The sequence below is a fragment of the Cucurbita pepo genome, chromosome 19 (assembly GCF_057944985.1).
Source record: "Cucurbita pepo subsp. pepo isolate OVF chromosome 19, ASM5794498v1, whole genome shotgun sequence".
Classification (NCBI taxonomy): domain Eukaryota; kingdom Viridiplantae; phylum Streptophyta; class Magnoliopsida; order Cucurbitales; family Cucurbitaceae; genus Cucurbita; species Cucurbita pepo.
Window position 1 is genome coordinate 9612417 of NC_141816.1, and position 14042 is coordinate 9626458.

At 35.9% G+C, this 14042-nt stretch overlaps 3 protein-coding genes across 4 annotated transcripts; 1 reads left to right on the plus strand and 2 right to left on the minus strand.

The window, feature by feature from the left end:
• Positions 1 to 1498: 1498 nt before the first annotated feature.
• On the minus strand, positions 1499 to 6768 carry LOC111782260 (Ribosomal protein L13 family protein). Its single transcript, XM_023663098.2, has 6 exons — positions 6529 to 6768; positions 6367 to 6431; positions 2808 to 2879; positions 2526 to 2692; positions 2175 to 2286; positions 1499 to 2022 (listed from the first exon to the last, which is right to left on the minus strand). Exons 2-6 carry the CDS (start codon positions 6406 to 6408, stop codon positions 1798 to 1800), a joined length of 618 nt encoding a protein of 205 aa, XP_023518866.2. The 5' UTR covers positions 6409 to 6431; positions 6529 to 6768; the 3' UTR covers positions 1499 to 1797.
• A 1241-nt stretch (positions 6769 to 8009) lies between these two features.
• LYK4 (protein kinase family protein / peptidoglycan-binding LysM domain-containing protein) lies at positions 8010 to 10155 on the plus strand. The gene has a single exon (XM_023662045.2). The coding sequence runs from the start codon at positions 8110 to 8112 to the stop codon at positions 10057 to 10059; it is 1950 nt and encodes a 649-aa protein (XP_023517813.2). The 5' UTR covers positions 8010 to 8109; the 3' UTR covers positions 10060 to 10155.
• LOC111781457 (protein DA1-related 1) lies at positions 10044 to 14042 on the minus strand. 2 transcript variants are annotated; one of them, XM_023662046.2, is made up of 9 exons: positions 13755 to 14042; positions 13564 to 13678; positions 13335 to 13461; positions 13144 to 13227; positions 12833 to 12949; positions 11723 to 11935; positions 11575 to 11637; positions 11350 to 11459; positions 10044 to 10525 (listed from the first exon to the last, which is right to left on the minus strand). In XM_023662046.2, exons 1-9 carry the CDS (start codon positions 13939 to 13941, stop codon positions 10144 to 10146), a joined length of 1398 nt encoding a protein of 465 aa, XP_023517814.2. In that variant the 5' UTR covers positions 13942 to 14042; the 3' UTR covers positions 10044 to 10143. The 2 variants fall into 2 exon arrangements, with proteins under 2 accessions (XP_023517814.2, XP_086976390.1); XM_087120264.1 differs by lacking the exon at positions 11723 to 11935.

The following is a 14042-nucleotide window of genomic DNA, read 5'->3' on the forward strand; positions in this document are numbered from 1 at the left end:
AAATAGATCTCGATCAACTTGAGAGATCAATAATTTTGCACGTCATTCTTAATAAAAATAATGAAATTAAATCATATAAAATATAATATAAAATTTATACCTTTTTGTTATGAAGTCATCAGAAATTGGAATATTCTTGGAATGTAACTGAAATTCATCATCCAACTCAAATATTTAAATAAATAAATAAATATATGAGTTAATATAACATTAGAAGAAAGCTTTAATTAATTAATTCTAATTTTCCAAGTCAATATAAGATATAACACATCACTCAATTATTGACATCAATTTTAAATGAAAAAATATATAAAAAATTTCATTTTAAAATTATTTTAGATATTTATGTCATAATTTTTCTTAAAATTAGCAAATAATTATTTAATGCTAAATAAAGTATTTTCTTATTCAATTGGTTAAATATTCTGACTTTTTTTTTTATAATAATAATAATGAAAAAAAAAGAGGGAGAAAAAAGCAAAATGATTTTCTTAATATCATTAATTTGAAGATTAAATTAAATAATATTTAATTTAGGTTAAAAGATGAGGGTTGATGTGGCAATGTGAACATAGATTTAGACAATTTTGAAGGAACCTTCCTCTCACTTTCCTTCCCATTCATTTGTCTGCCCCAACCCTAACACTACTTTATACCTCATTATTATATTATTTTTTAAAAATAAATTATATTTTTGTCAAAGCTATAGGTATTATTACAAAAGTTTTAATTTAGTTTATTAATAGTTTTCGAAATATGAAAATGGTTTCGGGTCTTTATTAGAGTTTAAGTTAAGATTTAGGATTTTTCGAGCCGGACAACAATGGTAGATGGTGTCGAAGACGTTAGATCGATATTTTAAAGATCTATAACTTAATTTTGAAGTAAAATAAACTATTTAATTATTAATTTAAATATTTTTTTTATTATTTAAAAAATATTTGTTGAGATCGATATTTATTAATATATGAATAATATAGGGTAAAAAAGAAAAGTTTTTTATTTTTATTTTTATTATAAGTAATAAATAAAAGTAAAAAGAAAAATTAGGAAAAAGAAAAGAAAAAAGAAAAAGGAGGGAGGCAAGGAGAAGACCAAGGCAACGCGGTTTGTTGCTCCCTCACTTTTGACTTTTTGGTTCTGAATTAATTAATTTTTTTTTTCTTTTTTCAGAAAACAATTATGTCGGTGGATTCCAATTTCCCTTTTTTTTTTTTTTTTTTTTTCCCCCCTTAATTCCTAAGAAATTTCAGGGTTATATTTGTCATTTAACTTTGAGTTTTTGAAAATAAGTTATTTAGTTTTTGAAATTAAATTAAAAAAAAAAAAAAAAAACCAAAAAGATTGAACATTTTAAGGTCAAAACTGGAAAATAGTTTGGGTTTAGGGTTTTTGTTTAAAAATTTAAAATTCAAAACCTATTATGCAAAGATAAAAAGTCAGAGAATAAATTTGTATTTTAATCTATTAAATATTGATGTAACATATTTGACTCAAATTTGAGAAAGCCTAATTTGGAGTGGTTATTAATTTATAACGATAATAGATAACTGATCCATTGCATTCAAGCAAAAGCTATGAATCTCAATGAAAATAAAACAAGCTCCCATGGAAATTCAGGCATTGAAGAAAACATGACATCATAACTTTACAAATGATATCAAATCCAAGCTACAACCAAATTTAAAGCCAGCTTTGATGCACCTAAATGAGTGAGTTCCAGACTACTTCAGCTATGCCATGGCTGATTATATGATCCAAACAAACTCCACTGGGATGGAAGAAATCAGGTCCTGTTTATGCAATCACTTCTTCTACCTTTTCTTCCTTCTTTCGATTTTTCTTGGAATGATTGTCGCCATTTTGTTGTTGTTCTGCCTTTTTTTGTGCTCGAATCATGGCTCGTCTTGCACGTGGACGCATCTCTCTTACATTACGAGGTGGCATGATATATGGCTCGAGTGGTCGGTCGCCAAATGGGTGTTCATCTCCAGAAAAAATTCTCAGTTTTCGATCTCTATCCTACATCCATGTAATGTAATAGAATAAATAAAGCTTCAAATATAAGATACCTGAACAATGCCTAACTAAAGGAATGCAGATTTTATCAAGAACTGTAGTTAATTCATTAGGTATCAGAAATTGTGAAACACTAAATGAATTTAAGAACTGACATCACGCAGTTTGTTTCGTGGCAGCATGCGCAATACAGCTTTACGTATGACTTCGGTAGGGTCTTTGGCCATCTGATCTTTCAAACTTCTTTCCTTGACATGGCCAACATACCTACAAGCCACGCATAGTTCAAAACAAAACACGAAACACAGTGCATAACAAATTATTACCAAATCAACATTAAAATGATCCCCTTCCTCTACTTTTTGGCAGCTAGAAATTGAGCCATTTAGATTCAACCGGCAGCTCAAGTTCACCAAAACAAATGTTGTTCTAATCTTTATGAAGATAAAGAACTAACAAACAAACTCATGATTTCATGTCCATGACCAACAAAATAGAGTACTTACCCAGTATGCCAGTAATAAATTTTATCAGTGGGCTTTCTTCCTGAGACATAGATATCCTTAGCATTAAGCACAATGCACATATCCCCATCATCCCGATTTGGTGCGTATGTTGGCTTATCCTTGCCTTGAATCACGGTAGATATTTGAGATGCCAATCTTCCAAGAACCTGGTAGAAAGAATTAGAATAGCTGTTTCTGTTTATGGCAAATATCACTACCATTGGACATACTATCTCATAATCTGCAAAACCAAACGTGAAGTGATCAACATTGCATTCTAACCTGGCCTTTGGCGTCAAACACTCTCCACCTCAGACCTTCCAAATTGATGCGTTTTATTCCAGCAAGTGCTCTCTGGAAAATTATTAGGGCATAACAATATTAATGCTTGTGTACCCATAAGTAACAGAAGTATTTATCCAAAGAACACTAAGCAGAGGCTATTATAAAAAAAACTTATTTGTAAAAACCCCAAAAAATAAGAGAAAATAAATCCTCCGCTACAACAGCCTTCCTATTTCATTCTTACCAAAGTTCCTGGGTGATGAACTTTCGACCAAATAAAAAGTTTCTTTCTTTCCAATCAAATATACCACATAACATCAGGAAACCGAAGTGCCAAAATAAACCCCCCATATCCCAAAACAACTTTTTCAACCATGAAAACATGATCCTTCGATCATTGGAAAGTGTTTAGAAGTACATGAACACAATATAGAATTTTAAGTCTTCACAATATAGCAATAACAAAATTAACAAGTCCGTTGAATTTTGTATGCAGTGTTTATGCCATCATGAATGATAATCATAAATTGAACGTCGCTTATGCAAATTTTGTGAGTAAGATCTCGGATGGGAAGCAGAGAATAGAGGAAGCAGTCTCTAAGAGGTTACTAGTTTCTACAAGATCTTCACCTCTTAGTAGAAATGAGTTTTGGGGTGAAAGAAGAAAACGTGGCAAGCCTTGATTTGAGTGCTTTTATTGACAACTTCACGTCTGAATCCCATGATAGATGGAAGATATGGAAAAGGAAATTGAACAGTTTTTTAGGCTACTTTTGTGATAAATCCGTTCATGGCTGATAAGGCTCTTTTGCAAATGTAGGATGACAGACTTTTAGGTGATCTTGGGACAGAAGGTAAATGGATAAATATATATCCACTTCAAATGAAGTTTGAATATTGGTCTTTCAAAAAGCTAAAATTTAGGGTGGGGTTATAGATGAAAGATATTGAACTACCTTTGCAATACTGGAACAGAGCCACCTTTGAAGCAATTAGGGTGTATTTTGGTGGACTGATTGGAATCTATCCAAAACTCTTAATATGATAGATTATGAAGCGGCATATATTGAAGTATAGAAAAATGCATGTGGCTTCGTTCCAGCGATGATCAAAATTCAAGGCAAGGTAAGGAGCGACACTTCTCTTAATTTTGGGAATATTGTAACTATTGATTCACCCTCAATTTCGATTCCATTTTAAAGAAATTTAGATCTTTGTGACTATAGGAATCCATTTGACTTTTTCCGAGTTCAATCCGTAATAGAAGATGAAAAAGTTGCGTTGGCAGTGCGCATTACTTTCACCAGAAGACAAGGTTGAAGTATTACCTAATGAACCATTTGATAAGGGTGTGAATCCGATACCAATTCAAGTGAAGAAGCATTTAAAAGGATAGAGGATGTAGCTATTAATGTGACTTATTGGCATGGTTTGGAAGTAGAATCATACGTTTTGGAATCTGTTCCAGAAACATCAGGTATTAAAGAGACTTCTTTTGTTCAGGGTTGGAACACCTATTAATCACTCAAGAGAGATTGTATTTAATATGTAATACTCCTTGACTGCATGTTGAGGAGGTTGATTAAACGAGAATTGCATTTCAAAGGCCCCAACTCTTGAATCACTAGCATTTCGTAAGTCAACTGACTCTATTGCCCAACCAGAAAATTAGAATGTCGTAAAAATTATTAGTACGACCAACCATCATCCCACTAATGACGGTTTGTCATAACTAATGAAGTGTCTGATCAGTCAACTCTCTATCTTTAAGGTGTTAATAAGGTAACCCCTAAGGATGAAGTAAATGTTGATGATATTTCCACTCAGCCCTCCCAAGTTGTCTCTTGAGTTTCTAAGGAATCTCATAAGCTTCCTATTTTTAAAGACTCATTTCCTCTTTTATTATTCTCGGATGAAGGCTTCTCTCTCTAAAGAACATTCAAATCTTAATGCTAATATTTTTGAAGAATTTTGTGTAAGGCTGCTCATTCCTACTAATCAGGAATTATTGCCTCATGATAAGCAGCTGAACCAACAGATGCCTTGTTCTTCTAATTCATTCAGCCAATCAATAATTTCCCCTCGAGGGTCCAATGATAACTTAATTAAAGGCGAATCTCGTCCAAAGGATATTGTCCTCCATTCTTGTATGAATGATATTGATTCTGAAGATGAATCTGAAATTAGTTTGAGCAGTGTAGAGCCAAGAACATTCTGTAATCAATCTTTAACACCAGTTGCAAGGATCAGTTCAGTTCCTCCCAAGTTTTCATCTTCAATAAAGGTATTGGATTGTAGATGAAAGAAATTCATCCTTTGTCTCCTCAAGTTAAGATTTAATCTTGATGCTACATTTATTAAGTTCTTATGGACTTTGAAAGTGGCTGGCTGGTTTTCTTGTTGCTGCCATTGGCAAGATTTTAGTTGCTTTGCATTTGGTCATTGGTCGAAGATTTTATTTTGGAATGTCCCTTGTTTTAGCATTTTTCTATTGAAGTAGAGGGGATCTCAGCCTTTCATTGTAGTTGGTTTATTCTTCTTCGTCCTCTTAGCATTTTGGCAATCATCAGTCCTTTCAATGCTCTTTTGTTGTTCATGCTTTCTGGCTCAATTTCTGCTTATAGTTTGGTTTGGCTCAATTTGTTTGTTCGCCTCTACTTAGTATGCTCTTTCCAATCTACTGGGTGGATATTTTTTCAAGATTTTTTGCCTCATTTGGTTTTGCAGCATCCATTGTAACTTTTATTTCCTTTTTTTGCTCCCTTTTATAGTTTGTATCTTTTAAGCACAAGTCTCTTTTCATTTTTTCAATGAAAAGTTTTGTTTCTTATTAGAAAAACATAATTGAAGTAATTGAACCCAAATGCTTCTTCAGCTACTATATAAACTTTCCTTCATGAATCATCCAAATTGAAAACCCGTAATTGTCCTTAAAAATGGAATACCAAATAGTCCACTATAGAATCTCTAGCCCACTCGGAGGGGTGTCCTACTCCTTTTTATGATGTTGCCTATGCCAAAATCCCACTTGTCCAAGATAAAATAACTTGTCAATTAAACACAGCACATAACACATCAAACACAAAACAAAATATTGACCATATTAACCTAAAATTTCAAAGCATGTCGTCCAAACTACAATAAATTGCCTACAAGACTTCTGAGTGTCCATAATTTATTAATTCAACGTCCCTTATCAATTAAAGTACACAGACAGGTGTACCTGAGTTTCCAAATAAACATTTCCTCTAACAGTGGCATGAGATTATGTAACAAGAACTACTAGACACTGTATCATTTTCAAAACCAACTATACAATAACACACATAATCACAACCACAACTTAATGACACTCCAAACGAAAAAAATAAACAAATTTCACAAACTCATCAATAGATTGCAACAGAAACGAAAAGAAAATCCACAAATAAATTCTACAAACACTTGGCGTGCAGCAAATAAGAAGCCAATTTCTAATACGTAAGGAACTACAATATGCATCACACAATCATTCCAATGATTAATAAGCACTAGAGTAAAAGTAAAGGAGCATTGCCTTCATGTTGCCATTGAAAGTACTAGCTACTTGGCTTGCCATTTCTCAAATTCCTAGCTTCTTCACTGTTCCACGAAGAAATTTATCAGTTCACTCAATTCTTAACAATTAACAAACGAAATAATTCACTAGAATCCGGAATAAAGACTATAGAAAGCAAACCTGTGAAATACGACAATCCCAGAGACAAACTTGCTTCGTTTCTGTAGCTTAACACATAAACCTGGGAGGGGTTTCGAGAGAGAGGCAGTGAGCTTCTGGGTCAGGCCTGGGTTGGTAGAGAGGGAGAAGGAGAAAGCAAGATCACGCTAGTCGCTGAGGGCTTTTCGATTTGGGTCTAAATTCGAGAGGGAGGCGGCTTCCACTTCCGGCGAAATGTGCTGCGCTGGGGTTTATAGTACAGTAAAAATTAAATAATAATTAGGAAAATATGGTCATTTTTTTTGTCTAAATAAAATTAAGAAATTAAAAAAATTGAATTTATTATTTTATTTTATTTTATAAATGGGCTCGGTTTTGTTTTTGATAGAAACAATTGGGCTGGGCTTCAAAAAGAAAAGAAAAAGGAGTGGGCTCATTTCATGGGCCGCATATATTAATTTGATTTTTCCTTTTTCTTTAACCTTTTCTAATTTATATTTTTTTTTTAAATGTTTTTCTTGTCTTAATTTAATTTTCTTATAGCATAAAACTTTATCTTCTCAAACAGTCTCTTTTACTTTTTAATTTATTTTATTTGAAATGGTTTTCTTCTATTATTTTTGTTTTCTTAAATTAAATTAAATTTACATTTTGTACTTTAATTTTTATTCAATATACCAAATCACCACTGATTATTCTCAATTTGGTTTTTAATATTTTAAAATATTCCTAAGATCTCTTTATTTATTTTTAATAGTAACTCAATTTCTATATATATTTTTAAAAAATTACGTTTTAAATTATTATAAATTATTTTTAAGAGTTATTAAATTATAAATAAATAATAATTATTATGAAATGTTATGTGCCTATAATTGTATCATAAATAAAAAATATATATTTTTTAATATTGCTAAAAATATTTGAGTTGGTTTGATTAAACTCAATTTAGTTTTAAGTGAACGATAAGAATTAGGTTGATTTTTTTAGATTCTTCGAGTCATCTGATGTTTTTAATATCGTCCAGCACCATAAAAAATAAAAATAAAAAAAAAATAATAAAACAATCTTTACACCTAATACACCTGCTCTGCTCCCAATTTCAAAGGACAACCTCGTCCCTTTTCGACATTTCCCTTCCCAGCATGGTCAAAATGTTGACTTTATTCTTATTGCTTGGCTTAATTTTTTCTCCACTAAATTATAAAAAAGATTTGAAAGTATAAAAATACATAAACGTAGTCATTTTAAATTTAATCGAGACAAATAATCTAATCAAAATCACATTGTTTCACGTTATTTTATTATATTTATTCATTAATAATATATATTTAAAATAATAGTGAAATTTTAATTATATATTTATATATAATTTAACACAGTTTCTTCCAAGTCAACGGATTGACGCCATTGTAGAAACAGTGACAGCAGTGCAAGATGCAATTTCCCCTTTGAACACGCACCTTCCTTCATTACAAATTTAAAGAACACAAAGACTTGTTCATCTTCCGCAGCCAATTTTTGACCTGTTCCGCAGCTCCGGTATATATAATCGCTGTTCTTTTTAACGAATCCCTTCTCCAAAATCTCTCTTATTTTTCAATGGGTTCCTTCAAATTCCATTTCTTCATCGCCTCTCTGTTTTGCTTCTTCTCTTTAATTGCTTCTCAGCAACCCTACACCGGACCGACCACCGCCGATTGTGACATCCCCCACAATTCCACCGGAAATTTGGGTTACTTCTGCAACACCCCCAATCGGAGCTGCCAATCCTTCCTCACCTTCAGATCTCGCTCTCCGTTTAACTCTGTTTCTTCCATCTCTGCTCTGTTGGGTTCCGACCCATCGGAGATTTCTCGGGTCAATTCCGTCGACGCTTCCGCCACTTTCCCGCCGGAGAAATTGGTGCTTGTTCCAACCCCTTGTTCCTGTTCCGGTCAGTTTCTTCAGGCTAATGTTTCTTTTACAACACAACGAGGCGATACTTATTTAGAGATTGCCAATGATACCCTACAAGGCCTCTCGACTTGCCAATCTCTTATAGCTCAGAACCCAAATCTTAATGCCACGAGTATAAAAGGTGGGGAAAGGATTCGTGTTCCTCTTAGATGTGCTTGTCCGACCAAGAATCAAACCGATATGGGTTTCAATTACCTTCTGAGTTACTTAATTTTATTCGATGATATTATTTCTGGAATCGCTGAAAGATTTGAATCATTTGGTGCGGATATTGGGACTATTCTTGCAGCCAACGAGCTTGGAGAAGAATCCAACATCAACCCTTTTACGACCCTTTTAATTCCCCTTAAAACTGAGCCGTCGAGCTCTGGAATGAAAGAGCCTTCGTCGTTGCCGCCGCCGCCACCGCCGCCATCTCCAGCCACTCCACCACCTCCAAGCTCCAAAAAAACATGGGTTTATGTCGTGGTCGCCGTTGTAGGAGGTGTTGTTTTAGCAGCTGCAATTGGGGGTGTCGTTTTCTTTGTGTGTGTGAGGAAAAAGAAGAAGAAAACTGAGTATTCAGCTACTGAAATTGATAGCTTTACATCATATGAGAAGCCATCAGAGAAAAAAATGGATGGAGAATCATCTTCTATCACATTGGAGAGTATTTCCAGCATTGCTCAATCTGTCAAAGTCTACAGTTTCAAAGAACTACAAGCTGCAACTGATAATTTCAATTCAACCCATTTGATCAAAGGATCTGTTTATCATGGCACAATCAATGGAGACTCAGCAGCTATTAAGAAGATGAACGGAGACGTATCGAAACAAGTCAATTTACTTAACAAGACGAACCATTCGAACCTGATTCGTCTTTCGGGAGTCTGTTTCGACGAAGGGCATTGGTATCTTGTTTATGAATATGCTGCTAAAGGTCCCTTGAGTGATTGGATTGTTTCAAATGGTAGTAGCAATGACAAGTTCTTGAGTTGGACGCAGAGGATACAGATCGCTGTGGATGTCGCGACGGGGCTTAATTATCTCCATAGTTTCACGAATCCGCCTCATGTTCATAAGGATTTGAAGATGGATAACATACTTCTTGACAGTGATTTCCGAGGTAAGATCTCGAACTTCAGCCTAGCAAGATCAGCGGGATGGGAAGAAGGCGAGTTTACACTGACAATGCACATCGTTGGAACGAGAGGTTACATGGCTCCTGAGTATCTCGAGAACGGTTTGGTGTCTACAAAGCTCGATGTTTATTCATTTGGTGTTTTGATGATTGAAATGCTCACTGGGAAAGAGGTATCAGAGTTGTACAGAGAGGAGAATTTGCAATTGGGTGATGTTCTTAAGAAGGTGCTTGATGAGGAAGATGGGAAGGAGTATTTAAGCCATTTGATGGATTCTTCATTAGAAGGTAACTTTTCGATCGAGCTTGCTATTCTCGTGATGAGTATCGTCAATAAGTGCTTGAACAAAGATCCATCTCAACGCCCATCGATGGACGAGATAGTTCAATCGCTTTGTAGAATTTTAAGCAGTTCTGTATCATGGGAATTGTCGAACACTTCTGTGAGACAGCCAAATTCAGAACAAAGCTGATCATTGTTGTTTATTTTAAGTAAAGGATCTTAAAGTTTGCACATTGTAAGAAATGTTCATGTGTTTATTCTATGATATCAACGTTTAAAATGGAAAGTTTCGAGTGCGTTTGATGTGATGAAGAGTCTCCTTTAAGCCATACTGAGAAACAGCCTGTTCTCCCACCCTGAACCCATCTCCATAAGCTTCGGAGTTATCCAGCTCGATTTGGCGAACGAAGCATTCGCCGAGTTTCTGCTCAATTTTACTCAGCTGCTTGTGCTTGTTTGAACGTGGAGGTTGTCGGGTAGAAGACGAGCTAGCAATCATAGCTGCTTCAGATCCCATATTGATCTTGGATTTCAGCCACATGTGAGCGAGGACTTGGCAGATTCCTTCTTCGATTTCGGGTTTTAAATTGGGATAGCCTTGAAGTCTAAGCCATGCATGCATCATCTCATGTGCTAGAATGGATCCTGTCAATAGCCTGTTTAAAAGAAAATGTGCGTATGTATGGTGAAAAACTAAGCTGCAAACAAATATTGTTCGTATTGAGTTCTACAAAACACATAATATGTACTTCGAAAAAGAGATTTCTAAGTTTGATATGAATGAAAGCAAGCTCCGATGTGTTTGAAAGTGAATGAATGTTAGGAACCACGACTCTTTACAATGGTATAATATTGTCTACTTTGAGCCTAAGTTTCAGCAAAATGTCTCGTACCAATGGAGATGTATTCCTTACTTATAAACCCATGATCAACCATTTAATTAGTCGATGTCGGACTCTCTCCTAACAATCCTCTCAACGAACAAAATACATCATATAGTCTCCCCGGAGGCCTATGGAGCCCTTAAACAGTCCCCCCTCAATTGAGACTCGACTCCTTCTCTAGAGTCCTTGAACAAAGTACACCATTTGTTCGACACTCGAGTCACTTTTGACTACACCTTCGAGGGTCAAAACTTCTTTGTTCAACATTTGAGGATTCTATTGACATGATTAAATTAAGGACATGACCCTAGTACCATATTAGGAACCACGACTCTCCACAATAGTATGATATTGTCCACTTTGAGCATAAGCTCTCGTGGCTTTTGGTTTTCCTTACTTATAAACCCATGATCATTTCCTAAATTAGTCAATGTGGAACTCCCTCACCAAATACACCCCATTCGGGGCCAGCGTCCTTGCTAGCACACCACCTCATGTCTACCCCTCTTTGAGGAACAGCCTCCTCGCATACCGCACCGTACTAACAAAGTTCATATATGAATGAGAAAACAGACATTTTAAATGTTTTCACGTACCTGGGAAGACCATATAGAATGAGTATAGCATTAACTTCACAACTACGAACAAGTCTGAAAGGCTGTGTGTTCAAGGTTGAATTTCTTCCCGTATGTTTCCTCTTATGAATCTACTACCAATGTTCAAATCAGCTCAGTTCATTCAAATTCAAACACAAAAAACACTCAAATCTATTGTTAGTATGGTTCAATGTTGAATTGAAACAAAGAGGTTGAAATTCCTACAACGGGAATGATTTGCTCTTCTGACACGCACAGTCCTCGAGTTTCAGATAAATGGTGGTGTCCCTATATGATCCAAACAAATGGTAAGACAACGACAGCATTCAATAAACAACCAAAAAGACAACCTTAGTCAGTGTCTTGTCCTCACATTCCTTTCCCCTTTCATGGCCTCATTCAATGCTTCCCTTTCGACCAACAACAATGGAATTTTTTGGTCCAGTTTCATGTCTAAACTTGTGAAGTACTCTTGTATCTCACGGAAAAGAGGTTGACACTCGTTGGTGTCCATGATCATGAAGCTGGAACACTCTACACACAAACTTCTGCCATCTTGGAGTAAAATGTACTCCCCTCCTTTTGGCTGCATGAAGGACAAAGCTCATATGTGTGAATGTGGGAGAGAAAGTGTAACATCCTAAGCCCACCGCTAACAAATATTGTCCGTTTTGGCTCGTTGCGTATTGTCATCAACCTCACGGTTCTAAAATGCGTCTAGTAGAGAGAGATTTCCACACCCTTGTAAGAAATGCTTCGTTCCCCTTTCCAACCGATGTGGGATCTCATAATCCACCCCTCTTGGGGGACCAACGTCCTCGCTAGCACACCGCTCGGTGCCTAGTTCTGATTCCATTTGTAACGTCTTAAGCCCACCGCTAACAGATATTGTCTGTTTTGACCTGTTACGTATCGCCGTTAGCCTCACAGTTTTAAAATGCGTCTACTAAGGAGAGGTTTCCACACCCTTATAAGGAATGCTTTGTTCCCTTCTCCAACCGATGTGGGATCTCACAATCCACCCCTCTTGGGGTCCAACGTCCTCGCTGGCACACCACCCAGTGCCTAGTTCTAATACCATTTGTAATAGCATAAGCTCACCACTAACAGATATTGTCTATTTTGGCCCGTTACGTATCCCCATCAACCTTACGGTTTTAAATTGCGTCTACTAGGGAGAGGTTTCCACACCCTTATAAGGAATGCTTTGTTCCCCTCTCCAACCGATATGAGATCTCACAATCCACCCCCTTGGGGGCCCCACGTCCTCGCTGGCACATCGCCCAGTGCCTAGTTTTGATACCATTTGTAACAGCCTAAGCCCACCGCTAACAGATATTGTCTGTTTTAGCCTGTGACGTATCGTCGTCAGCCTCACGGTTTTAAAACGCGTCTACTAGATAGAAGTTTCCACACCCTTATAACGAATGCTTCATTTCCCTCTCCAACCAACGTGGGATCTCACAGAAAGAGAAAGAATTACCTCCAACCTTTCACAGCTAGCACATTTGGGAGTTCCATCATCTTCATGGGATGGGCAGTACTTTTGTGCCCAAAAAGGATGCTTTCCATATTCGACCTCCTTACCAATATATGGGATCTAACAGCATCAACAAGGTCAGAAAAATATGGATATTAGAAACATTCCACTAAGATATTGTCGACTTTGGGCTTATACCGATATCGAGCACTATGCTCGTATTAATGGATTGTTCTTATCTAACACGTCTAAGACCAACTAACTTTAACGGTATATGGTTCTATGCAAAGCATTCAAGATTTCAAAATACTTACAAAGTCATTGCATACATAGCATTTGAGATGACTCTTATTCCTAGGGCAAGATGTGTGGTAAGGTCGATTTTCAGCCATGTAGAACTGTCATAAATCATCCAACATACAATCGTCAAAATTAAGGATACATAATACCTAGGATTCCACAAATTTAACAATGTCCAAAATTCTCCACCCTCCTTTAAAGCTACCTGGTCATCTTTGATCAGTTGTATGCAAGCATGGCATTGGAGACATTTAACATGCCAAACAACACCATTACAATCAAAATGATTTTCGCGTCGACTTATCTCATTGTTGCATCCAGCACAGACAATCCTACACAAACATGTTATGTGTTACAACACGAGCCATGGCTCCATGAACGGCTTTGCAGAAGTTTGAACTCGAGAAACCGATACAAGAAGTCGAAAGATTTACTTGAATGCAGAAGAAACAGCTTTAGAAGACGCCATGACTAAGCTTAGTTGCATTGCATTGGCAAGCTGCTCATCCTCTTCAATTTGGGCATTGAGGGTTTCCTTTATCTTTCTCTCTATTCATCAAGAACTTGCATAAACTCAAATCTAATATATGCAACAAAACATGAATCTTATAGCATGAACAATTACCAATGATCAAATCTTGTTCATTTTCAAATTCCATTTGTGAGAGTGATAATGCCTTAACATAATCAACTTCCACTTGATCAGCTTCTTCCATGTCACCCTGCATTTTAGTTCCACACATAACAAAACAAGCCACCATGTCCAACACTATAAGTATTGAAAAAAGTTGGCTGTTTTTGCTTGATTGCATTGATGTAAATGAGAAACGTAAGTAAATCACGAATTTTCGAGTCGTTTTTTTACCAAAACGGACGAGTTTATATGTTGTTTCTTAGAAAGATGATTCTAAAA